Source organism: Papio anubis, chromosome 13 (genome assembly GCF_008728515.1).
Source record: "Papio anubis isolate 15944 chromosome 13, Panubis1.0, whole genome shotgun sequence".
In the NCBI taxonomy this organism is placed as follows: Eukaryota; Metazoa; Chordata; class Mammalia; order Primates; family Cercopithecidae; genus Papio; species Papio anubis.
The window spans coordinates 22,341,364-22,368,114 of record NC_044988.1 but is presented as its reverse complement, the minus strand read 5'-3'; the positions used below and the strand labels follow the sequence as shown (position 1 = coordinate 22,368,114).

General features: G+C 39.4%; 1 protein-coding gene across 5 annotated transcripts in view; it reads right to left on the bottom strand.

The window, feature by feature from the left end:
- CARNMT1 (carnosine N-methyltransferase 1) overlaps nucleotides 1-24,261 on the bottom strand; it is a 45,357-nt gene extending 21,096 nt beyond the window's left edge. The window contains exons 1-4 of one of the 5 annotated variants that reach the window (XM_021927552.2): nucleotides 23,223-23,317; nucleotides 22,839-22,937; nucleotides 13,249-13,444; nucleotides 12,252-12,415 (exon numbers count right to left, since the gene is read on the bottom strand). In XM_021927552.2, coding sequence (XP_021783244.1) covers nucleotides 12,252-12,415; nucleotides 13,249-13,437 — 353 coding nt within the window. In that variant the 5' untranslated portion in view covers nucleotides 13,438-13,444; nucleotides 22,839-22,937; nucleotides 23,223-23,317. The other 4 variants (XM_003911820.4, XM_021927553.2, XM_017949935.3 and 1 more) reach the window with 4 other exon arrangements.
- Nucleotides 24,262-26,751: the final 2,490 nt, after the last annotated feature.

Here is a 26,751-nt window from a genome sequence, read left to right as displayed (position 1 = left end):
CAGAACACATTGCCGGCAAAGCCTAAAACATTTACTGTCTGGCACTTCAAGAAAACATCTGCCAACCCCTGATCTAATACAATACCCCAAATCTCTTTCATAGCAGTACACAGAGCTTCCTTAACTCACTGCATGACTGTAACATAATTTATCAGAATCTCCTAATTAAGGACATTTACATTGTTTCCAATCTTTCACTATCATAATGTTAAAACTAATACCCTTAGAATGAATAACTCCTTTTTATTTTGAAAAACTGTACTTCCCACACTACACTAATGTAGTGGCATGAGTAACTTTCACAGGCAGAAATATATGTGTAGAACAACTTCCCTTAAATTGAACTTCAGGAATCAAGATATGCATTTGTTTTTTGTTTTGTTTTGTTATGAGACAAAGTCTCGCTCTGTCACCCAGGCTAGACTGCAGTGGCACGATCTTGACTCACTGCAACCTCCGCCTCCAGGGTTAAGGTGATTCTCCTGCCTCAGCCTCCTGAATAGCTGGGACTACAGGCCCATGCCACCACACCCAGCTAATTTTTTATATTATTAGTAGAGACAGGTTTCGCATGTTAGCGAGGCTGGTCTTGAACTCCTGACCTCAGGTGATCCACCTACTCCAGCTTTCCAAAGTGTTGGGATTACAGGCGTGAGCCATGGCACCTGGCCAAGATTTGCATTTGAATTTGGACAAATAAGCCAAATTGTTCTATGTAATTTTTTGCTAATTTATTCTTCCACCAGCAACGTATTTATGCTTCCTCACACCTTCACTAATAGTTATCTAACTTTTAAACCTTTGCAGTAAGTAAAAATTGGCATCTTAAGGTGGTTTTTACATTTGCATTTGCTTATGAGATTGAGTGTCCTGTATACCTTTTTCTGTGATTTATTTACAGCATTTGTCTACTGGGTTATGAATGCCGAGTGGTTTTCTACTGTGTTATTCCTCTAGATCTGTAAGCACTTGAAATCTTGACATGAAAGAAATATGAAACACATACTTGTCTTTGGTCTAGGAGGGCTTTCAGGATGAGGGAGAGATCTATCTTTAGTCTCCAAACTACCACCTGCACTATTTGGCAGTCTACATTTCCTCCAATTTCCTCCATTTTCTTTTTTAAAATGAGTTCTCCTAGCTAAAATAATCTTTTCATGAACTATAATTTACATTATTTATTTTATCTTAAGTGGGAAAAAATGCTTCTTTAGAGCTCAGAGTATTTTTTTCCTAATGCTCAACTATATAAAAGAAAAAATGAATTCAACCAGTCAGTAGTGCATCAGTATCTTTTTGGAGTGTTTGTGTATATATATTAAAATGCAAAGAAATAACAGATTTCCCCCCACAAATCACTTCAAAGTCTTCTAAAATTGAAGGGGCTAATGAAATTAAGATCTAAAAAATATAGTCCAGCAACTTTTAGACTCAAAAAATGTGACTTGACATGTTAGCCTTCCTTCCAGACAGGATGCAAACTTAAGAATCTATATTTCCTTACCTACTATAAGCTTTACAACACTGAATTCTTATATTTAAATGATTAGACATTCACTTGGAAAATTTTTTTTTTTAATCTCAATACATACTGGTCTGACCATCAATTAAGAAGAGTTATTTCATTATGTTTATGCTCACATGTGAGAAAAAGGTTTAAACCCTAAGCTCATTCTTTAAATTAAAAACATATATCTTGTAAATTTCAATAAGCAACTGCTCACTAGTGTTCAAATCCTATTTAAAACAAAAACAAACCAGAGGATAATAACTACTGAAGTATTTGGCATTCAGCACAACGAAAACAGCATTTCCTTAATTAACAAACAGACTCTACACAAAAGCAAGTCAATCTGTGGCTTCAAAGCTGCTTGTGCTTGCAAACTCAGGCATATTAAAAACTCTAAACATAGACAAATTGGAGAAACTGATGTATGTGTTTCCTTAGGAAAAATATTTTAATGACCACAAATACAGTCAATTCTACACATATTTCATTAAGTATATGTTCTTCTATAGGCAGTTCAATCAGAAAAGGCCTTCAGTGAAATTTAAACACACACACACACACACACACACACAATAAAAGGCTAGCTGACATAAATTTGTGTTAACTCCAGCCTGAGTATAAACACATTAAATTCCCCAGGTACTTACTGTGGCATAAACAGAGTCCTAGAAATTTATCTGAAAGACATAAAGTTGACCAGAATTTATCTAGCATCAACCTGGATTCTGAAGGGCTACAATTAATGACCCTTTTCTTTCTTTTTTTTTTTTTCTTTTTTTTTGAGACGGAGTCTCACTCTGTCGCTCAGGTTGGAGTGCAGTAGCTCGATCTCGGCTCACTGCAACCTGCACCTCCCAGGTTCAAGCGATTCTCCTGCCTTGGCTTCCCAGGTAACTGGGATTACCAGTGTGCGCCACCACGCCCAGTTAATTTTTGTATTTTTAGTAGAGGCGGGGTCTCACCGTGTTGGACAGGGTGGTCTTGAACTCCTGACCCCAAGTGTTCCACCCATCTTGGCCTCCCAAAGTGCTGGGATTACAGGCATGAGCCACCAGACCCGGCCTAATACCCCTTTTCCAGGCTCTAGGCTTTACTTATTCTGGCAAAGCTATGATTTCAATATGGATGCAGCCTTTACTGTGTTTTATTAGGTTTCCTGTTTAGGTTTTTTTGATAGCTTACCTTATCTACTATAAGGAAATCAATCTAAATCAAGTAAGTAAAACAAGTAACATACAAAGAAATATAACCAAAAAAAAGTGCAATAGATATTACATTTCAGGGTACTTCATTTAAAGTTTATATATACCTATCCACTTTTATAACAATTACTTTCAGGAAAGGAAACTGGGTAACTGAGGAACAGTTATGAAGAACAGTTATGGGAAGAAGAGTATATATCCCTTGAAACCTTTTAAGTTTTAAATCCTGTAAAATGTTTTACTTATTTAGAATGGTTTTAAATTATTTTTATTTAAAAAATAACCTATTGTTACCATTTAGAGTTAACTCATCCTTTCCTCACCAGTTTACATTTTGTCAAGTAACAATAACAATGGAAAAGTAAGTGTGTGTGCTAGTTCACTAATTATCTTTAACAATGGCATGCCCTTTTAGTATTGCTGACAGTTACACTAATTAATGGTCTCATACATGATTCTATAATCACTGAGTCTAAACAAAGTCATGTTTTAAGTGCCAGAAATGATGTTGATATAAACATTTCACATTCAGCCTCCAACATTCACTCAAACTTTGGTACATTTCTATTAAAAGCCTTATCAATTAAAACCTACATATATTTCAACAACAGATATTTTGAATTTTGAGGTATACCTAGACTTTATAGAAAGTATTAAACTAGTATCTATTATTTTATAAAGTAGGGCACTGAATATATCTATTGAGAGAGAATACCAACTAGAAACTTTAAGAATATAACATCTTTTTGGAAACAACAATATTTATTTAAAAGATTATTTACCATGACCAAGTGGAATTTATCCCAGGAATGCAAGGGTGGTTCAACATAAGAAAATCAATTGATGAAATATATCATATTAATGGAATAAAAAACATATATATCATCTCAACTGATGCCAAAAAGATATTTGACAAAATTCAGCACTCTTATCAGAAAAACCTTTAGAAAATTTAAGAAAATTTGGCTGGGCGTGGTGGCTCATACCTGTAATCCCAGCACTTTGGGAGGCCAAGGTGGGCGGATCACTTGAGGTCAAGAGTTTCAGATCAGCCTGACCATATGGTGAAACCCCGTCTCTACTGAAAATACAAAAATTAGCCAGGTGTGGTGGTGGGCGCCTGTAATCCCAGCTACTCGGGAGGCTGAGGCAGGAGAATCGCTTGAACCCAGGAGGTAGAGGTTGCAGTGAGCCAAGATCATGCCACTGCACTCCAGCCTGGGTGACAGAGCGAGACCCTGCCTTTAGAAAAAAAAAAAACTAAGAAAATTCTTTAACATGATAAAGGGTATTTATGAAAGTCCCACAGCTACTCAATGGTGAAAGACTGAAAGCTTTCTCCCTAAGAACAGAAACAAGGAAACAAAAGGCATTCAAAATGGAAAGGAAAAGGTAAAAACTATCTCTTTTTGCATAATGTGATCCACAAAGTATCCCTAAGAAAGTTAATAGAGCTAAAAAGCAAGATTACAGGGTACAAGATCAACACACGAAAATCAGTTGTGTTTCTACTACACCAGCAACAAAAATTCTGAAAAGTAAATTAAGAAAGCAATTCCATTTATAATAGCATCTAACACAGGGATGTCGAATCTTTTGGCTTCCCTGGGCCACACTGGAAGAATTGTCTTGGGCCACACATAAAATAACAATAACAACAGCTGATGAACTTAAAAAAATAAAAAATAAAAAAAAACCTCACAATGTTTTAAGAAAGTTTACAAATTTGTGCTGGGCCACATTCAAAGCTGTCCTGGGCCGCATGCAGCCCACTGGCCATGGGTTGGATAAGTTTGATTTAAAGGAATTATATACATACAGATAAATCTTTTTTTTTTTTTTTTCTTGAGACAGCGTCTCACTCTATTGCCCAGGCTGGAGTGCAATGGCACGATCTCGGCTCACTGCAACCTCCACCTCCTGAGTTCAAGCGATTCTTCTGCCTCAGCCTTCCAAGTACCTGCAATTACAGGCGCATGCCACCATGCCCAGCTACTTTTTGTATTTTAGTAGAGATGGGGTTTCACCATGTTGGCCAGGCTGGTCTTGAACTCCTGACCCTGTGATCCACCTGCCTTGGCCTCCCAAAGTGCTGGGATTACAGGCATGAGCCACCATGCCCGACCACATACAAATAAATCTAACCAAAGTGAAAGACCTATACACTGAAAACTACAAAACACTGCTGAGAGAAATTAAGCTCTAAATAGATGGAAAGACATACTGTGATAATGTGTAAGATTTAACATTGTCAAGACCTCAGTACTGCCCAAAGCAATCTATATATTCAGCACAATCCTTAATCGAAATTCCAACAACCTTTTCTGCAGAAATGAAAAAACCTGAAATTCACAAGAATTACAAGAGGGCCCCAAAATAATCTTGAAAAACAACAAAGGAGGACTCACACTTCCTGACTTTGAAATTTATAAATCTACAGCAATCAAAATAGTATGTTATGGCATAAGGATAAACATACAGACCAATGAAACAGAATACAGAGTACAGAAAAAACCCACATATATGGTCCACTAATTTTCAACAAGTCTACCGAGACCATTCAATCGGGAAAGGACAGTCTTTCTTTTTGTTTTTGTTTTTTAAACAAATGTACTGGAAAAACTGGATATCCATATGCAAAAAATGAAGTTGGATTACTACCTTAACCACATATAAAAATTAACTCAAAATGAATCAAAGACCTAAACTTGGGAATTAAAACTATAAAAACTTTAGTTTATTTTTTAAATTCTTTTCAACTTTAGAGATAAGTCTTTGCAATGTTGCCCAGGCTGGGGTGCAGTGGCTATTAGAGGTGCAATCAGAGCACACAGCACACTACACCCCTGAACTCCTGGGCTCAAGCAATCCTCCTGCCTCAGCCTCCTGAGTAGCTGGGACTACTGGTGTTTGCCACCATGCCCAGCCCAAGTATTTCTTTCTTTTTTTTTTTTTTTTTCGGTGTAAGTAACCCATACCAAGTATTTCTTAACGTTGCAAAGATATTCCTACTACTCTGATGCAGGAAAAATGTTAAAATCATCAAACATAAAAGGTGAGATGCATATGAAACCTCAGAAAGCAATAATATTCCTGCATTGCCATATTTCTAGATGCAAGACTTATGGACAAATAAGTGATTATTAGAAGCAGCTAATACAAGCAAATATACTAGAAATTAAAATCACTTAATGATTCAGTCAGCACCACCCCTTCCCCCCATCCCCCAGCCCACTAGTGGCCTAATAAGACTAAGGAGAAATGATTTTTTTCTGGTCATTAATATTACTTTATTGTCTACTATTCCTTTACATACAATGTCTGGTATTCAATTAAAAAAAATTAAGAAACATGCAAAGAAGCAAGATAATGTGGAACTCACTGTTATAAGGAAGGCTTCAAGAAAACAGTCACACAAACAGAATGTAAGAATCATCAGGTAGGGATTTTAAAATATCCATGAAAAGTATGTTAAAGCATCTAGTGCAAAATGTAGATCACATATACAAAAAGGGAATTTCGGTAGAGAGAGCAGAGAGTATATGTGTATGGCTGCGGATATATATGTAAGCGCTAGAAATTTTAAAAAAAATCAAATAATGAGTATAAGAGAGTAAAAAAAAAAAAACTCTTTTTTTTTACTCTCTTATTAAAAAAAAAAAAAGAAAGAAAGAAGAAATTCTTTTCTTTTTTTTTTTTGAGATGGAGTTTTGCTCTTGCTGCCCAGGCTAGAATGCAATGGCATGATCTCAGCTCACTGCAACCTCTGCCTCTTGGGTTCAAGGGATTCTCCTGCCTCAGCCTCCCAAGTAGCTGGGATTATAGGGGCACACCACCACACCCAGCTAATTTTTCTATTTTTAGTAGAGGCAGGGTTTCATCATGTTGGCCAGGCTGGTCTTGAACCCCTGACCTCAAGTGATCCACTCACCTCAGCCTCCCAAAGTGCTGGGATTATAGGTGTGAGTTACCACCCCAGGCCAAGAACTCTTTCAAAGGACTTATCAGCAGATTAGCATAATAATCAGTGAAGTTGAAGTTAGCTTAACAGAAATTACCCAAATTATACTATAAAGGGCTGGGAGGAGAAAGAGTGTGTGGAAAGTCATGTGAAACCTAAGAGATGACATGAAATGGTTTAATACTTAATATACATGTAACTGGAGTACCAGAAGAGAAAGAATTAGAGAAAATGATAGAGAAATAATATGAAGAGATAATAGCAAAGCATTTCTGAATTGATGATATAGATCTACCCAAACCCCAAGACACTAGCAAACCCCAACCAAGATAAATACAAAGGAAACCACATTTAAGACACCTCACAGTCAAACTGCTAAATAAATAAGGTGGAGGTAGAGTGGGGAGAATGGGGAGTAACTGCTTAATGGGTATGAGGTTTTATTCCAGGTTGATGAAATGTTTTGGACCTACACAGTGGTGGTAGATGTACAATACTGTGAAAGTACTGAATGCCACTGATTTATTTAAAATGATTACTTTTGTTATATGCAATTCGCCTCAATAAAAAACTGAGGGGAAAAGACATAAATATATAATTCTCAAAATAAAAAAAAAAGTTAACATGACCCTTTAACATATGAAGACAGTTTCACTCATAAGAGAAATGCAAATTAAGACTATGTAAATATACAATTTCCCACCCATCAGGCTGGCAAAAGGTCAAAAGCTTAAAACTACAGTATTTGTTAGGGCTGTGCATAAACAGGCATTTTCACACATTGCCAGTAAACAGAAAAAACAGTAAAACCCTTATAGAAGAATATAGTAATGACTATGGCAGGCAGGCCCTGTAGTGGTACTCCCACGCTCCCTACCTCCTGGTCCCCATGTCTTGCTTCTAACCAACAGAATATAGCAAAGGTGATGAGATGTCCCTCCTATGATTGTCATTATTATTATTATTGAGACAGGCTCTTGCTCTGTTGCCCAGGATGGAATGCAGTAAGGTTATCACTGCAACTTTGAAATCCTGGGCTCCAATGATCCCCTCGCCTGGTGTCTGCCTCCAGAGTAGCTAGGACTATACAGGTGCATGCCACCTCACCTGGCTAATTTTTGAATTTTTAGTAGAGATGAGGTCTCACTATGTTGCCCAAGTTGGTCTTGAATTCCTGGCCTCAAGTGATTCTCCCATCTTGGTCTCTCAAAGTACTGGGATTATAGACATGAGCCTTGACACCCAGCTCTATGACTGTTCAACACTGTAAGACGGTTGACAGCTTGCTTGATATAGACACCCTCCTTGCTGGCTTGATGAAGTGGTCCTTTTGGGAAAGACAAGGAACTGTGGGTTGCCTCTAGGAGATGAGGCAGACTTCCAACTGACGAACAGAGAGCAGCTAAGACCCTCAGTCCTACAGTCACAATGAAAACAATTCTGCCTCAGTACTACAACTGCAGTTAAACAAAATGAAACATGAGTGACAGATTCTTCCCCAGTCAAGTCTCCAGGTGAAAACACAGCCCAGCAGACATCTGGATCGCTGCCTTGTAAGCTCCTACCCAGAAGAACCAGTTAAGCCAAGCCTAGACTCCTGACCTATAGAAACTGAAATCAATGTGTTATGCAGCAATCCCACTTCTAGGAATTTAAATTAAAGATACACTCTCTGGCACACATACCCGATGAAAGGAACTATCTAAGGATTTTTCTGCTAGCAAATGAGAGCTTCAAGGTCTTGATGCCAAATACTATATATCCTTGACCATTTGAGATGTGATTGAATATCACTTATATCTGAGCTCTAAATGTACATTAATATGCTGGGTCAGTTAAGAGCCCAGGCACCGAAGGTCTTCAAGTTTTTTTTTTTTTTTCTTTTAGACAGCCCTTGCTCTATTGGCCAGGCTGGAGTTCAGTGGCATGATCTTGGCTCACTGCAACATCCGCCTCCTGGGTTCAAACAATTCTCCTGCCTCAGACTCCCGAGTAGCTAGGATTACAGGTGTGCACCACCATGCCCAGCTAATTTTTGTATTTTTAGTAGAGACGGGATTTCTCCATGTTAGCCAGGCTGGTCTTGAACTCTTGACCTCAAGTGGTCCATCCGGCTCAGTCTAAGTGCTGGTATTATAGGTGTGAGCCACCACGCCTGGCCAGGTCTTCAAGTTTTAAGAGTTTTTTAAAAATTAGAGCTGCATTTTTCTTCAGGATGATCCATGCCCAAATACAGAACCATGTTGACAGTGGGTTACAGAGTTTGCATGGGAAAGTTCAAGTTGTTACACTGTGTTTTTAAAAAATCTTATCTACATGTATTGTTAAATCAGAGACCATGAGATCTACTTATCAGAACCAGGAAGATAAATTCTTCAGAGCTATTTCAACTGATACTTCTTTTCCTCAAAACTTGGTGGACTGTTGGGGAAAGGGCCCCACCATTTTTTGTCTTTGATATTAGCTCCAATTCTCATAAGTACATACATATAGGCCCTATAATTGCAGCAGAAAAAAATGCATGATGGAAAATTTCCATAACCCACGCACTGAGACCTGAAAAATCATCCTTACTGGGTATAATTTGTTATGATGCAATTAAGTGCCAACTGATATTTCCCACCATGGACTGGTCAGGAACTGCTGCAAAGAAAAATAAACAAACCCTTTGGCATTATTTATATTCTAAAATTTGGTAAGGGGAAATCAGAATAAATTAGTTCTGAAATTATATTACGGATTTTTTAAAAGATTATCAAATAAAGTTATTTTAAAATAATTAAAGTTATACCTCCAATAATATAAAAATACATATGCATAAAGTTATTACTTTTAACATTATGTATAATTGCTAGATACTGCCAACTACCTAAATAGCCTAATGTAGGAGAAAGTTGGTTGAATAAACTATGATACATCCAAATAACAGAATAATCTTCAGCTGGGGAAAAAAAAATGACTGAAGAGCTCTATGAACTGATAGTATAGCTATTTCCAGAAGACACTAAGTGAAAAAAGCAAGGTACAGAATAAATGTATGGTGCACTATATTTTGTGGATGACCAAAGGGGGTAACTATAAAGAAAAACAAAAAAGTCAGGCATGGTAGTTTATGCCTGTAATCCCAACATTTTGGGAGGCAGAGGCAGGAGGATCACTTGAGGCCAGGAGTTCAAGACCAGCCTGTTCAACATAGCAAGACCCCTGTCTCTACAAAAAATATTTAAAAATTAGCTGGGAGGCTGAGGTGGGAGTAGTACTTGAGCCCAGGAGTTTAAGGCTAGAGTGAGCTATGATAACAACACTGTACTACAGCCTGGATGACAGAGCAACACTTTGTGTCCAAAAAAAAAAAAAGAGAGAGAGAGAGGAAAAAAACACATCTACTTACTTTCTTTAAAAAAAAAAAAAAGAATAAAAGCATGAATAAACAAGATGCCAATGATACTGATTATCCAAATGGGGTATAGAATAAAGGGAAAGGATAAAACACTAGGGGGCTGGGGATTGAAGGGAGAGCTAATTTGGGTAAATTGCAATGAATAAATTCACTATACCACCTTGTCTAAGGGAAAAATAACTATTAGCAAATCCCGAACTCTTTTTAATAGGTTTCTTTTTCACAGAGGTATGAATGAAGCAATTCTGAAACCATTCTGTGTGTATTGTAGACAACTGGGCGAGTAGGTAAATGTACTGATGTTGTTGGAAGCAAAGTGAGAAGAGGGAAAAGCAAGGAGAATCCTATAGAGTTGGGATTGGAATTAAGAGTTATCAGTATGAACCACAGTAAATTATGAAACTTGAATGTAGACTGTAAATTACATAACAGTATTCAGGGTTAAATTTCCTCAATGGTTTCAGACATACACATACATAATGCAAGGGAAAGAGGAATGGAGGGAAGCAGGAAGAGGAAACAATAAAAGCAAATGTGGCAAAATGTTAAAAACTGGTGAATTCAGGTAAAAAGTATAAGTGAATTCAGGAGGTCTCCATATAATTCATGCAACTTATCTGTAATTTTAAAGCTATTTCGAAATAGTTAAAATAGCCAGGCATAGTGGTGTCTGCAATCCCAGGTACTCGGGAGGCTAAGGCACGAGAATCACTTGAGCCCAGGAAGCGGAGGTTGCAGTGAGCAGCGCCACTGCACCCCAGCCTGGGAATAGAGTGAAAAATAAAAATAATAAATAAATAAATAATAACCAATAAAATAAAATGTCGCAACAAAAAACAGAGAGAAGAGACACATATGTATTGAAATTTCTGAAAGCATATACTCAAACGTAAAGTTGTCAATCAATAAGGAGGCGAAGGAGAGGAAAAGGAGCCGCTCTAAAATATCTTTAAATAAGACTGAATTCCATCCAGTAGCTTTCGTTAAATATATACCCCTAAATCAGGGGTTCCTAATCTGGGACTGAGGTTAGGTGGATTAAATTCTATCCATCAAGAGGTCTGTGGATAGAATTCACTGAGTCTCTGAAGAGAATAGGAAAAAATTACATTTTAATTTCAGAAACTGATTTTTTTTTTCTTCAATTACAGATGCAGGCAACAAACAACAGTTTTAGCAATACCTCTGACTTTATCAGGAAGATAAATCACATATATTTTCACTTCACATTAGCTGAGGTTCTCAAAACAGTGTATATCCCTTTCAGCATTTTCATAATACAGTAATTACACTTGCAGTTAAATTGTATTTAAAGTGATATATGATTTTTTAAAACTGCATCACAAATTTACTTTTTAAATATTTTGATAGCTGTATTTCAAAATCACTGTTTTCTTTGTAATCCTATGCACTTAAATTTATTCACTTAAAATTGTTATTCTGGGCCAGGTGTGGTAGCTCACACCTGTAATCCCAGCACTTTGGGAGGAAGATGTAGGCGGATCACTTGAGGTCAGGAGTTTGAAACCAGCCTGGTCAACATGGTGAGACCCTGTCTCTACCAAAAACACAAAAATTAGCCAGGCATGGTGGTGCAAGCCTGCAGTCTCAGCTACTTGGGAGTCTGAGGCATGAGAATCACTTGAACCCAGGAGACAAGAGGTTGCAGTGAACTAAGACCACACCACTGCACTCCAGCCAGGGCAAGAGAGTGAGACTGTCTCAAAAAAAAAAAAAAAAATTATTCTGAAAAGCAGACCATGGGCTTCAGACTGACCAATGGTTCCAGGGCACAAAAAACTTAAGAATCTCTGCTTGCTCAGAGGTACAGGTCCCTCACTTGTTTACAACTATGTCACAATGAGGGGATTAAAAGTTTACGTTCTTTTTGCTTCGCCATAAAGCAAATTATAAAAAGATACACATCATTGATAATTTTCCATATAGCCTTATTATTTAATTTCTAAGTAATTTCCCCTAAGCACCAGCACAAAAATTATTCAAAATAATAACTGTAACCTCACACAGAGTATCCAATAACAAATGTAACACTTACACATGTAAAACATACAGGCACACAGCAACTATAACAATGAAGCAAGACTGTGAAACATTTTATCAAGAAACTCAAGTGTTTATACACTTTAAAAACTTGGTTAAAAACAAGGTACTATTTACCATCTCTCTTTTGGAAAATTTTTTAAAATTTCTTTAATGATTGGCTGGTAACAGGCATCCCTTTCTGCTTTCCCAGTTTCACTCCAGTCTCTCACAAACTGTTTCAATGTGGATTTTAACTTATCCATGTCAAATGTAGATGCTGGCATAATCTTTCCATTCCCCTGTTTAAAAAACAGACATCAATTAGCTTCTGAGAGAGTAATCCACTTTTATTATGGTTAAATAGACATGCTACTAAGGGGCGCTATATAGGTGGTTTAGTGGATAAATCACTAGCCTCTCACCTCAACCGGGGTTCAAGTGCAGCTTGAGATCCTAAATGAAAAGAGTTTGGTGGTCTCACTGCTACCCTCAAAAGATTAAGGTCCATTAATCATAAAACCACCATATAATTAAGCAGTCTTTACTCAGGAGAGGACCACACTGAGCTGCTATGGAGACTGAACATCCTCTCTAAGAGAGGGAAGAAAGTCCCTCCAGGTCATTGATGGGGCAGCATGGAGAGGCTCACACTGGAGTGGCCCAACTGTATCCATCCTGTGGATACAAAAAGAGGACTTCAGTTTCTATGTACTGCCAGTCCCTTGAGATTTATAAGTGAAAATAATTTCTTACAATAAAAGATGAATAGCAATAGATACAAGACACTGAAAAAATATGAGTTAAGCAAGGGAAGTTAATTTCTAGCTAGTAAAGTTGCTTTTAAAAATTTAAGTCACTAACTTTATATCCCAAAACAGAACATTATGTCAAAATGCATCAAAATCCCAACAATTATATTAGTACTTAAAAAAGGAAAACCAGCGAATAGATCCAGTCTCTGGCATACTGTTCTATTAAGCCTAATCAAATGACTGAACATTTAAGTTATAACTTTCTGAGTAGAGCAAATAGCCTGTGCCAGATATAAAAATGAAATCCAGAAAGATTAAAAGACCTCAAAATACAGAGGTTGACCCTAAAATAAACACAAATAGAACAAACTTTCACATACATCTTCTCCATATTCTTTATTTTCAAACATATGTATGCAATCATTCACAATGGTCAGTAGTATTTCTTGATTATGATCAATGCATTTCCGGATCTTGTCCAAGTGAAGAAGAAACTGAGGAAGTAGTTTCTGTTGGTTAGCTGGAAGTGATCGAAATTGTCTTTCTGTTCGGTTCACTCGCTCATGCATACTGGTGCTAAAACATAAAAGGTGTTTTTTAAATTCGCAAAAGAATTCTCACCAGAGGCCAATCTTATTTCAAGGTTGTCTTTCTGTACAATTATTTCCTTCTTACGCTGGATACTGTCCTATCATTTACAATCTCTTGGCTTTTAAAAAGGCATTAACTTAGAAAGTTGTATATGTTTTTACTTTATTACACATCCTTCTCTAAGCAAGCAAAATACAAATGGTTTATCACTAGTAAAAGTAAACATATGCACCAATTAGAAGGGGGAAAAGAAGACTGATGTACAATTAATTTACTTTTGTGTATTAAACTTAAAATTTTCAGCAAAACCAACTTAATGCTTTAGATTTTTCCATCTTTAAGTAGCAAAATAAATACTGCTGTGAAATTATAATACACACAAAATGTCCTGAAATTAACTAAAAGCAAGCCAAGTTGAATTTTTAAAAATATCACAGAAGATCTTATATACTACAAATCACCAAGCAAATAAAAATTGAAATTCTATAGTGTTTTACTTAACAATATCCACAATTTGCATTCCAAAAATGACCCCAAAGGTCACTTTGGGGACCACTTATTCATAAAACCAGAAAACAGAACATCATTTTTACTTATATTTACTTACTATTATTATTTTTGAGAGGGAGTTTCGCTCTTGTCACCCAGGCTGGAATGCAGTGGCACAGTCTCGGCTCACTGCAACCTCTGCCTCCCAGATTCAAGTCATCCTCCCACCTCAGCCTCCCAAGTAGCTGGGACTACAGACATGCGCCACCACATTCAGCTAATATTTTTGTATTTTTTTGTAGAGATGGGTTTCACCATGTTGCCCAGGCTGGTCTCAAACTCCTGGGCTCATGCAATCTGCCTGCCCTGGCTGCCCAGAGTGCTGCGATTACAGACATGAGCCACCACGCCTAGCCATAAGAACATCATTTTTTAAAGTTAAATATATACTCATAGTATATTATTTTTACATTGACAAGATGGCCAAAATTTAAAAGCCTGACTATATCAAATTTTGGTGAAAATATGGTATAATTAGGACATTTATACACTAATGGTAAGTGTATACATTAGTGCAACCACTTTGGCAAATTAAATTTAGAGTATTACCTAGTACAATTTAGCATAGTACTTGCCTTATGACCTAGTAATTATACTCCTAGAAACTCTTGCAAATGGGCCCCATGAAATATGAACAATTTTTGTCACAGTACTGTCAGAAATAACAAACAAGCCAGGCACAGTGGCTCATCCCTGTAATACCTTGGCACTTTGGGAGGCCAAGGTGGGCGGATCACTTGAGGTCAGAAGTTCAAGACCAGTCTAGCTAGCCAACATGGTGAAAGCCCATCTCTACTAAAATACAAAAATTAGCTGGGCATGGTGGTGCCCACCAGTAATCCCAGCTACTTGGAAGGCTGAGGCAGGAGAATCGCTTGAACCCAGGAGGCAGAGGTCGCAGTGAGCCGAGATTGCACCACTGCATTCCAGCCTGAGCGACAGAGGAAGACTCCATCTCAAAAAAAAAAAAAAAGTAACAAAATATCTGGAAACAACCCGAAGGTCTATTATCAGAAATTTTCGTATAGTTACTGTAGAATGAAGAAATTACAGTATATACAGTGGAATGCAGCAAAATGAGTAAATTACAGTTCATACAATAATATGTAAAGACTAAACACTGATCTTTTTTTTTTTTTTTCTCTCTTCTCCAAGTTCCTCACTAAGAGGCCTGGGGCATCATGCCTTACAAATTATAAAATCTCGTTAGACAGGTTTTTTATTAACCCTATATAATATGGCTTACTTTCCAACCTAATTCTGGTATGGCATCTTATGACAAATAGCAGACTCAGAAGGAAATCAGAATATTTTACCCTAAAATATATTTCTTTGACATTTTGAAATGGCTGCCACAGGGCCAACAGATTTCAATGGCCCTGCAAAGCCATGTTTCCTAGGGGAAACGTGCATCTGTGGAGAATCTCCATGAATGCAACCAGGCCTTCCCTTTCTAGGCCTTTCCTGGATCCAGGAGAGATTAACTGAGAGCCTGACAACATTAAAGTCTAAAAAGTGACATTTAGTATCTCTTCCCTCTGAAGGCTGCTACCTAGAAGGCTTCATTTAACTTAACAAGAACCTTGGCCTCCACAAGTCCCTTAACTCAGGCATTCCTTTCTACTTACCACAGCTTACCTCTATCAACCAAGTACCAACTGAAGAATCCTTAAAACCCACTTATGACTTGTAACCCCCTCTTTAAGACGTCCTGCCTTTTGTGTGAGATCAATATATACCTTCCATGTAATCCTGTATCTCTAAAATGTATAAAACCAAGCTGTAACCTGACCACCTAGAGCGCACTTTGTCAGGGTCCTCTGAGATCGTGTAACCACAGGCTGCGGTCACTATCATATTGGCCCAGAACAAACCTCTAAATATATTTGGGCAGAAACTGGCTACTCCCATCACCAGCTGGATAAAACTCAAGAACATATACATTTGTTGAAAAAATTGCAGGAAAACACATAATGTACAATTGCATTTCATAGAAAACTAAATATTATTATTCAGGGACTGAGCATATGTGGAAAAACTACAAAGTCAAGAAGTAAAAATTCAGGTTAATGATTCTGAGGGTGAAAGAGACAGGATAATGTTTTTTAAAAACTAGGTGATTGATGAGTGTTCACTGTATCATTCCTTACATTTCATATCTATATATATATGTGTGTGTGTTTAAATGTTCTTTGGTATTAATTCAATATTAAATAAAAATGGAAGTATTTTTCATTTTCTATTTTTTTTTTTTTTTGAGACGCAGTCTTGTCTTGCCCAGGCTGGAGTGCAGTGGCACGATCTCAGCTCGCTGCAACCTCCCCCTCCCAGGTTCAAGCGACTCTCCTGCCTCAGTCTCCCAAGTAGCTGGGACTACAGGCATGTGCCACCACGCTCGGCTAATTTTTGTATTTTTAGTAGAGACGGGGTTTCACCATACTGTCCAGGATGGTCTCGATGTCTTTGCCTCGTGATCCACCCGCTTCTGCCTCCCAAAGTGCTGGGATTATAGGCCTGAGCCACTGTGCCCGGCCTTATTTTCATTTTCAATTTCAAAACCTTTGTCGTTTGGTTTCTTAAATCTTTATTCATCCAAACGATTTTCTTATTTTTACCCTCTGCCAAATTATTCCAACTGCCAAACAGTAATGAACTTCAGAAGAAGCTCCTGACGAACAAGCAAAAACCTGGCTGGTCGTGTTTTTACAAGCTTGTGTGTGGTGGCTTGGTGTGGGGGGCCCTTGGGGATAAGGTGAAGAGATCAAGTTGGCAGAAGCTCCACTGACATCCCCCTCTGGGGAGAGTATAATAATGAGCTTTGAAGTCAGAAAGATCAGGGATGAAATCCGGGTTATAACACCTATTTGCCACGACACCAGGAAAACTACTTCCTTCTTTTGTGCAACTCTCTCATGTAGAGAAGCAAGATAAAGAATGAACAACAATGAGGTGACCATGGAAGCTACCATTTATTGAGATTTAATAAATGCCAACGACTAAACCAAGTCAGTTAATACTGATTATTCTGAAACATCTCCATAATTAGATAGGTAGCATTATGTTCCTCTGCTTACCAGACAGCGTTTCATTGGAAATAACGTACTCAAAAGATTTAGCCCAATAGCTTGAAAACACAGCAAGCACTCAAAATATATATACTACACATACACCTACTGTTCAATATACTATATATACACACTATATACATAATATATATAGTATATATACTACATATAGTATATATACATAGCATATATATAGTATAAATAGTATATGTAGTATAAATACATATACTATATATACACCTACTATTCAAAAAACCGGTAGGTATATTTCATTTATATTACTAAAATGTTCAAAGTGTGAAAAATGTAGAAATTAAAAGTACTCAGGGAAAGAAGGCCTAATAATTCCTCTTCTAGAGGGAACCACTTCTAACCTTTTGGCACATTTCTGTTTTGCTTAATACAAAGTTGCAGTGGCTCATGCCAGTAATCCCAGTATTTTGGGAGGCCAAAGTGGGAAGCCTATTTGAGGCCAGGTGTTCAAAACCAGCCTGGGCAATATAGCAAGACCCTCATCTCTACAAAAAAAATGAAAAAAACAGAATTAGCCAGGTGTGGTGGTGCATGCCCGTAGTCTCACCTACTCAGGAGGCTGAGGCAGGAGAACTGCTAGAGTCTAGAAAGTCAAGGGTACAGTGAGCCATGATTGTGTCACTGCACTACAGGCTGGGTAACAGAGCAAAACCCTGTCTCCAAAATAGAGAAGAAAAAAAAAGTAATCTAGCATCTTACTTTTTTTAAGCTGAATGCTGACAAATTATAATTGTATATATTTGTGGGGTACAAAGTGGATGTTCTTCATTCCATCTTATGTAACCAACAGTTACTTAGCTATTTCCCAACTACTGGTCATTTAGACACTCACCTGTTTTTATGATTAACATTTTGTATTCAAAATCTGTCTATAATTTAGGGGAAAAATTAGCATAAATTCTCGCAGAATTACCAGGTGAGAAGGAAAACTTTATTTTTGAGATGGAGTCTCACTCTGTCACCTAGGCTGGAGTACAGTGGCATAGTCTCAACTCACTGCAAGCTCTGCCTCCCAGCTTCAAGCGATTCTTCTGGTTCAGCCTCGTAAGTAGATGGGACTACAGGTGCACACCACCATGCCCAGCTAATTTTTATATTTTTAGTAGAGATGGGGTTTCACCATGTTGGTCAGGCTGATCTCGAACTCCTGACCTGAAGTGATCGGCCAACCTCGGTCTCCCAAAGTATTAGGATTACAGGCGTGAGCCCCCACACCTGGCCAGGAGTAAGTATTTTTAAGGTTCTTGATATAAAATGATGTGTAGAAAGACTCCATCAATTTACGTTCCTAACAACAGAGTATGACATTAAAGGAACTAAATGGCCACAACAAGTTAGGTAAATAGCAGAGCTTTGACAGTTTACAATTCACCGTCAACAGATTGAACAGCCTTTCTTCCTAGTGTTTACTCTTGGGCACTGGATGCCCCACAACTTCCCTCTCACCACACCTCAAAACTCATACCCAAAGTGAACTTAGCGCACGCCCCACAAAAACCTGCACTCCTTCCTTCATGGCTAATATTAACAAATGCACCCAAGTTAGAAATTAAAGAGTCATCAGCTGGGCATGGTGGCTCACGCCTGTAATCCCAGCACTTTGAGAGGCCAAGGTGGGCAGTTCACCTCAGGTCAGGAGTTCGAGATCGAGACCATCCTGGCTAACCCTGTCTCTACTAAAAATACAAAAAATTAGCCAGGCATGGTGGCATGCACCTGTAATCCCAGCTACTTGGGAAGCTGAGGCAGAAGAATCGCTTGAATCTGGGAGGCAGATGTTGCAGTGAGTTGAGATCGTGCCACTGCACTCCAGCCTGGGCAACAGAGCGAGACTCCGTTTCAAAAAAAATAAAAGTAATTAAGGAGTCATCCTAAATGTCTCTTCTCCTAGTCCCATAATCAATAAGCCCAGGATACTTTCCAATTCTACTTCCTAACTCCTCCCCTACCCTTCCCGCCCCACCTCTAATCAGATGAATTCTTCTAAAACACAAGTGTCATCTTGGTCATTATTCAGTATCTCTGTACTTCAGCAAATGTAAAAAGCAATAAACGTTCAGTTACATTCCCACAGGTGCCACTTTTGGTTTTCCACAGATATTACTTATTACCAAGTAGTATCAAGATTGCAAGGGTGAGTTGAGATGAGTTATAGATTGGTTAGAAGAGCTGTCAATTCTTGATACAGAAGTAACTCCACAGAGCAGGATGAGATTCTTAAACCCCTGGTTACTTACTGGTGTGCAAAGCTGCCATAACATACATCCACCAGTGACTCTTAAAATAGGTGGGATCTTCCTAAAGTTGAGAATATAGTCCAATCCTTACTATACCCTTATAACTGGGGCTAACTTCACTATCCTGCACATGCTTACCCTATCGGTATTGCTTCAAGGCAGGGGTCCATTGGCTACTTGGTTTTTTTGTAGTCTTATTGGTACACAGTCACACTATTTGATTACACAAAGCCTAAGGCTCCTTCCATTCAAGGGCAGAGTTGATGAGTTGTAACAAGAGACCACTTGGCCTTCAGAGCTTAAAATATTTACTGCCTGGCCCCTTTAAGAAACTCTGTCAAACCTGCTTTGAAGGAATATTTTACAAAAATCAGACTCTCCTTGGTTCCAAACTAAGTCAGCATCAGGAGGCGACATTCTCTTGCTGGTAAGAAGAGAAAGTAAACTGAATAGCCATTTTTCCTCAATGGTGGTATCTCTGCCTCCAACTCTCTCTAGAAAGCTGGTGTCAGCAGTGACCTCAACTCGGATTTAGTCACTTGTCATCAGGGTGAGCCCACACCAGGTCTGAGCTAAATGCCATGGTCATAGGCCCATTCCTCTGCACTCAGCTGAACTACTCTGGGAAATCCAAATAGAAAAAAACGTAACTTGTCAGAAATAAAGCCTGTCTTGATTCATTTTAAATCTTTATTAAATACCTAACATTAAATTTGTCTTACTAGTATAACTCTGCATTAATGCACCATAAAATTTTAGGTAACAGTTTTGGATTTTAGGTCAGATTCTACCACAACTGGATTGTGTAACCCTGAGCAAGTTGCTTACTGCTTTGTGTCTATCCACATCCTCACCTGCAAAAATCGGCTCCAAATCTCGATATTTAAAAATCTCATCCTGTTATTTCTAAAAGTAAGAAGTTTCTGAAAAGACTTTCAGCTTTTCAACTCTAGTATTGTCTATGTGCTAAGGTGCTTCATTCATAACAACACTGGGTTATAAAACTAACTTTTGCTATTCAATACAAATGAGCTATACCCATTTTTACCTTAATCAGAATGTCATCTAAGCAAAATCTGTAGGAATCACAAAATTGGAACCCATTAGAAAGTATTAATCAAAAGACATTCCTTGCTTTATGAGCTTTTATCTAAACCTCCTATGTATTAACTAAAAGACATATGGCAGTAAAATTGTTCCCTGCAAAATCTGGACGTACAATTGACCCCTGAACAATACTTGGGTTGGTGCACCAACCCCCTGTGCAGTCGAAAACCCACATGCAACTTTAATTCACCAAAAACTTAACTACTAATAGCCTACTACTGACCAAAAGCCTTACCAATAACATAAACAACTGACAGATATTTTGTATGTTAATATATTACGTACTATATTCTTACAATAAAGCTAAAGAAAATATTAAAGTCATAAGAAAGGAAAAATACATTTACACTACTGCACTGCATTTATCAATACTGCAAATTTACATTATTTGACTGCAAGATAAATCCTCTGTCTGAAATGGGGTTGGGGGGCAACCTCTGCTGCAGACCTCTATCTACAGTACATATGGAACAAATCAACTTTTTTTTGTAATGTCTTGACTTTTCTCTGCTTCTTGGGAGCACTTCCAGCATCACCAGTGGCACTTCATACGGGACCCATGGTGTTATTTAAGGTTTATGGTATTGCATTAAGTTTGATGAAATCTGTTTACTGCTATAGGCAATTTACTGGACAGACAAAAGCAGAGTGATTTTTTCAAGTAGATACTGGCAACATTTGAGCTCACTGCAAAAGCAACAGCAAGTAGCTACAAAATTATTACAGTAGTACCATATCTACTACAGATAATTTTATGCAACTATGATTTAATGCTACATCTTTGCTTGTTTACATTTATCTCAGTTGCAAATGGCTCCATGTAAGATCTGTGTTTGTGTACGGTTTGATAAATTTTAACTTTCTGTAATAGATTTGTGTATATTTTATGGTAGTAAATGATAAACTAATATCTACACATATGCATTCATGGCATAACTTTTTCTTAATTTTTTTCAATATTTCTAGGCTATGCAAGTTTGCTGTTTTTCAAATTCTTGCAAATCTCAAAACAATTTTCCAATGTTTATTTGAAAAAATTTGTGTATAAATGGACCCGTGCAGTCAGATCCATATTGTTTAAGGGTCAACTGTACTTGCTAAATGTGTAGAACCGGATTGTCCATCACAATCTACTTCGATAATGGAAAAGCTTTTATTTGCACTGTCCAATACAACAGACTCTAGCTACATGTAGCTATTGAGCACCTGAAATGTGGGTAGTAAAACTGAGCAACTAGATTTTAAAGTTTATTAAATACTGATTAATTTTAGCTTAAATTTATCCAGATATGATTAGTGGCTACAAGCAGTTTAAGTCTAGAAGATCACAAAATATTAGAATGTAACAATCCACTGTTTTCTGCTACATAACGTTTTCTGTACCCCTAGCCTTTAAGTGAGATTTTAAAAAGCATATTTTTGATGTTATACTATTTTCAGTCCAAGTATATGAAGTGTTTCAAGAGAGTCTATACAAATAAAAACGATTTTTTTAAAAAATGAGATGCCCTGAATCCAACATTACACCAGTAAAGAATTGAGTATAGGAAATAGTATCACAAACACTAGAATATTCACACAAGAACTCTTCTCTATATTGCCACACTTCTGTTCCTGATCAACCCCTACCCCAATAAAGTCCCATCCCATACTTACCCACAAACATCAATTTTAAATTGGTCCTAATATATTAAAAGTAAGTACAACTACACACTTAACTAAATGGGTCCACTATATTCCCAAAACATTTCCCAATATTCTTTCTAGATTTTTCAAGAGCAAAATGTACCAGACTTTTCTGTATCTCCCACTCTTAGCTATCTGATGTTAGCTGCCTTCCCTAACTGCATGGTTATTTCAGTCACAATTCCTGCATCAAATTCAATTCTCTGATGGTCTGCCTTGCTCCCTCTGTTACTACTAAATCCGGAGAAATAAAATATCCAAACTACTCTTTTGGGCTCTGTAAAGTAATGCTGTCCCTGGTCCCTATTTCTGGGTTTAATCAGTAAATTATTTCATCAAGATCTTCGAAATTCAAAAGTTCCTATCACATGTACAATCAGATTCCAAATAACTTTCAGCTTTCATTAAGCAAGCTTCTAAATTCAGACTAGTAAACTAATTTAACTATCCGTCAAAAACTTGACAGACTATTTGGGAATGAGAAATGTATTTCTTTGCTACCATTTGTTTTGTTAAAAATAGAGCTTAAACAACATATGCCAAGCACTAGTGACATAAAAATAAATAAGACTCAGCCCCTGCCCTTGAGGAGGTCACAGCAAAGCAAGAGATTTATATAAACAAATATAATACATGAGATGAACAATATTTTAAAAGTTTGCATAAAGCACAGCAGGAACCCACTTATGGGAACAGGTTTACCTGCGTAGGAGGTCATGTCTGTCTGATTCCAATTGCAGACTCAGAACATAGTCACCGGTGGACTCATATCTCTTACGTGAATAAAAGTGTTATCTTCACCTGAAAATCCAGTTAAGTCCCTTTCAGCTCTTGGAATTATAATTTTGTGATTAAACTACTTTTACATCTATCTAGAAGAAACGTGGAAGTTAGGGAGCTGGTTTTATGAATGAGCAGCGTACTTAAAAGGTCCTACCACAATGCCTAGCACACCAGGGAGAATTAGACACATTTTTGCAGGAAAAAAGAACGTAAAGGCAGCTCTTATAGTGACTTCTCTCATTTCTCTCCTAATAATTAGCAAATTTTAGAATATCAGGACCACTTCCGCCCTTAATCACCCACCAGTTAAAGACACTGAGCAGCATCATTCAATCGCTCACACAAATGTGCAAGTGCGTTCACAGCGCCAAAGAAGGGGTGGGTGGAAATCTTAAACTGCTCTTACAAGCACTGGTAACAGTTTGGGAAAATATGTCCTACAGCATCCCACGCGTAGGTGAACTTGGGCTCTCCATGTGTTCAGTTTGAAGGACATCGACCACACACACCAATCAGCCCAGCAGTGGACGATTCTACCACCATCGTCTTCTATCTGAAATTGTTACAGCGCTTCTCCGGTCACCCCCACCGGCCTCAAAGCCAAACCTTTAAGAGGACGGAGGCAGGAGAGCTAATCTGATCCTGAGGTCAGAAGACACGAGGCTGTGCAGCAGACGGCGCGGCGGACACGCGGGTGTGCAGGGCCGGGAGGGGCTGGGGTGGTGCGAGGTGACTCGGGGCCCGGAGGTCAGCTGCAGCAGCCGGGTCCCGACGCCTCGGAGGCGTGGCGGCGGGACGGCGAGCGCCCCCGTTCCGGCGGGTCCGCCGCCACCAGTGGGCGCCCCGACGGTCTGGGCCGGGGTCCGCCACGGGCTCCTTACCCGTAGTAGCGGAAGGCATTAATGATCTTCCAGAAGTGCTCACGCTCAAGCCTCTCCTCCTCCTCCTCGGTGCTGCGCGTGGCCGCCGCCGCCGCCGCCGAAACCGCCGCGGCCGAGCCCCAACGCCCAGCGGAAAACTGCACTTCCACCTCCTCGCTCCCACCGCCGCCTCCCCCGCAGCCCTCGGGCAGCCGGGAGGTGGGTGGCGGAGGGCGCCGCCGTCGCTGCATCGCCGCCGCGGCCCTCGGCCTGGCTCGCTTGCGTCTCGCCGCGACCGACAGCGTGGTGGCGGCTGCTTGGCCTTCCTCTAGACGGCGCCCGCCGCGGACATGCCCCCAGCTGGCGGCGCGCTCCGCCCCCGCCACCCTCAGGCCTCCATCCGCGCTGGGCTCCGCCAGGTCTTCAGGGCTCCCAGAACCAACGCGCATGCGTGTGCCGCGGTACGCGGAGGGCCCGTGCGGTCTGCGCTCATTTGCTGCCGGGCTTCGGAGACAGCGCGCTGACGTCACGACCACGCTTCCATGGGCGGGGCCGAGGCCCTAGGGCGGTGGACGGAGGAGGAGCTCGTAGGTGGAGCTCGCAGGTGGGGTGGGGCTGGCGCCGCAGTTACCTGTGCGCGGCCGCGTGGGTGGGCCTTAAGAGCCTGCGAGTGCCGGATTGCGGAGCGGGAAGCTGAACGCAGGCCCAGGCACTAGTAAAGAAGGGAAAGGCAAAAAGGAAAAGTTCGGCTTTGATGAATTTATTAGGAATTTTTATTTCAGAAAGTCTAGAAGGAACGTCTTGTATCCATCCTAATTTAAGTTTTAATTCGCTTCCTAAATAAATTCCTATTTTTAATTGGGGGTGGGGAGTGAGCGCCATCTTTTCATTCTTTTTTTCTTCCCCCCCCACCCCCCACTCTGCCGCCCAGGCTGGAGTGCAGTCAGTGGTGCGATCTCGGCTCCCTGCAACCTCTCTGCTTCCTGGGTTCAAGCGATTCTCCTGCCTCAGCCTCCCGAGTGGTTGGGATTACAGGTGCGCGCCACCACGCCCGGCTAATTTTTGTATTTTTAGTAGAGATGGGGTGTCACCACGTTGGCCAGGCTGGTCTGGAACTCCTGGCCTCAGGTGATCCACCCCCCTTGGCCTCCCAAATCGCTGGGATTACAGACGTGAGCCATCGCTCCCGTCCCATCTTTCCAGTCTTTAGGGGCTTGCGACAGTCCTAATTCCTCCCTTACTGAGGATGCCAGCAGATGAGGAAGAGGACTTTCTATCCAGCTGCTGGTCTTGGGAAGACCGTGACACCTACCAGCATCCAAGGGTGGCTCTTGGGAAATAACTAAGTTATTCTTAAAAAATAACTTATTCTATTCAATTTAATCCACCACCTGGCAAATGAGTCTTACAAAATAATGATAAAAGGGAAAGATTGCTTTATTCAAAGGGTTAAATATGCCCAGTGACCACAAAGTTTGTTAAAAAGTTACAGCCATATTGAAAGTGAAGTGGCTTCATATTTTCATAATTTAAATTAGTAGTTGAAATAAAAGTAACCCTCAAAATGACTTATATTAACATTTTTATATAAAAGTTTTCTAAAATGTGAGTCTATTAATAGTAATGCAGTAATACATGTTTCAAAATTCAAAAAAGTGCGAAGGATTACAAATATGAATTGGAGACAATCTCGCTCTGTTGCCCAGGCTGGAGTGCAGTGGCACCATCTCAGCTCACTGCAACCTCCCCGACTTCCAGGCTCAAGCGATTCTCCTGCCTCAGCATCCCAAGTAGCTGGTATTACAGGAATGCGCCACCACACCTGGCTAATTTTTGTACTGGCCAGGCGTGGTGGCTCACGCCTGTAACCCCAGCACTTTGGGAGGCCGAGGCGGGCAGATCACGAGGGCAGGAGATCGAGACCATCCTGGCTAACACAGTGAAACCCCTGTCTCTACTAAAAAATACAAAAAATTAGCCGGGTGTGGTGGCAGGCACCTGTAGTCCCAGCTACTCGGGAGGCTGAGGCAGGAGAATGGCCTGAACCCGGGAGGCAGAGCTTGCAGTGAGCCGAGATCGCGTCACTGCACTCCAGCCTGGGCGACACAGCGAGACTCCGTCTCAAAAAAAAAAAATACTAAAGTAGAGATGGGGTTTCACCATGTTGCCCAGGCTGCTCTCCCTGAACTCAGGCAATCCACCTACCTGGGCTTCCCAAAGTGCTGGGATTACAGGCATGAGCCACCACGCTCGGCCAAATGTGAATAATTGCTTTACCTCGTCCCTAGCCAACTATGTTCCTCTCCAGACACAATATACCAATTCTTTGTCGATTCTTCCAGATTTTCTATCTAATGTCTATTTTTCCAAACACTAATAGTAGTAACTGTTTCTAATACTGTTCTCATATACACGTGCACGCAAGTTACACATGTAATTCGTTACATGTATTGATATAGGTCTCAATGACCTAATTGATAAAGGCCAGAATGTCATGGATGAAGATAATCAGCTCCATACTTTGCAATATCCTCGGAGGTACAATAAACATTTTCAAATTGATGTCATGTGCAGAGGCTTGCTTGACTCTGTTTCCTAACTTGTTAAGTCTTAGAGTCTGTGTCATGAAGGTGCTCAACTTTAAACTCAATTGTGATCTTACAGGTGGCGAAACCAGGGAATCAGAGATATTAAGTGATCTTCATACACCCACCCATGTCTCATACCTATATTTTATCAGTATTTGTTTAGGACTGTGACTGTACTTTTTAAATATTATGCAAGCTAACATTCGTTTATTTAATATTTTTCAAATTGTTTTCCCAGTTTATCACCTTATTTGTCCCTTAGCTCTGTGAACTAGATGTCATTATTATCTTGCTATAAGAAGTGAAGAAATCGACTCAAAGAAATTAATTTTCCTGCCCAGGGACACATAAATAGCAGGGCTGAAGTTAACTCACTCATTCATT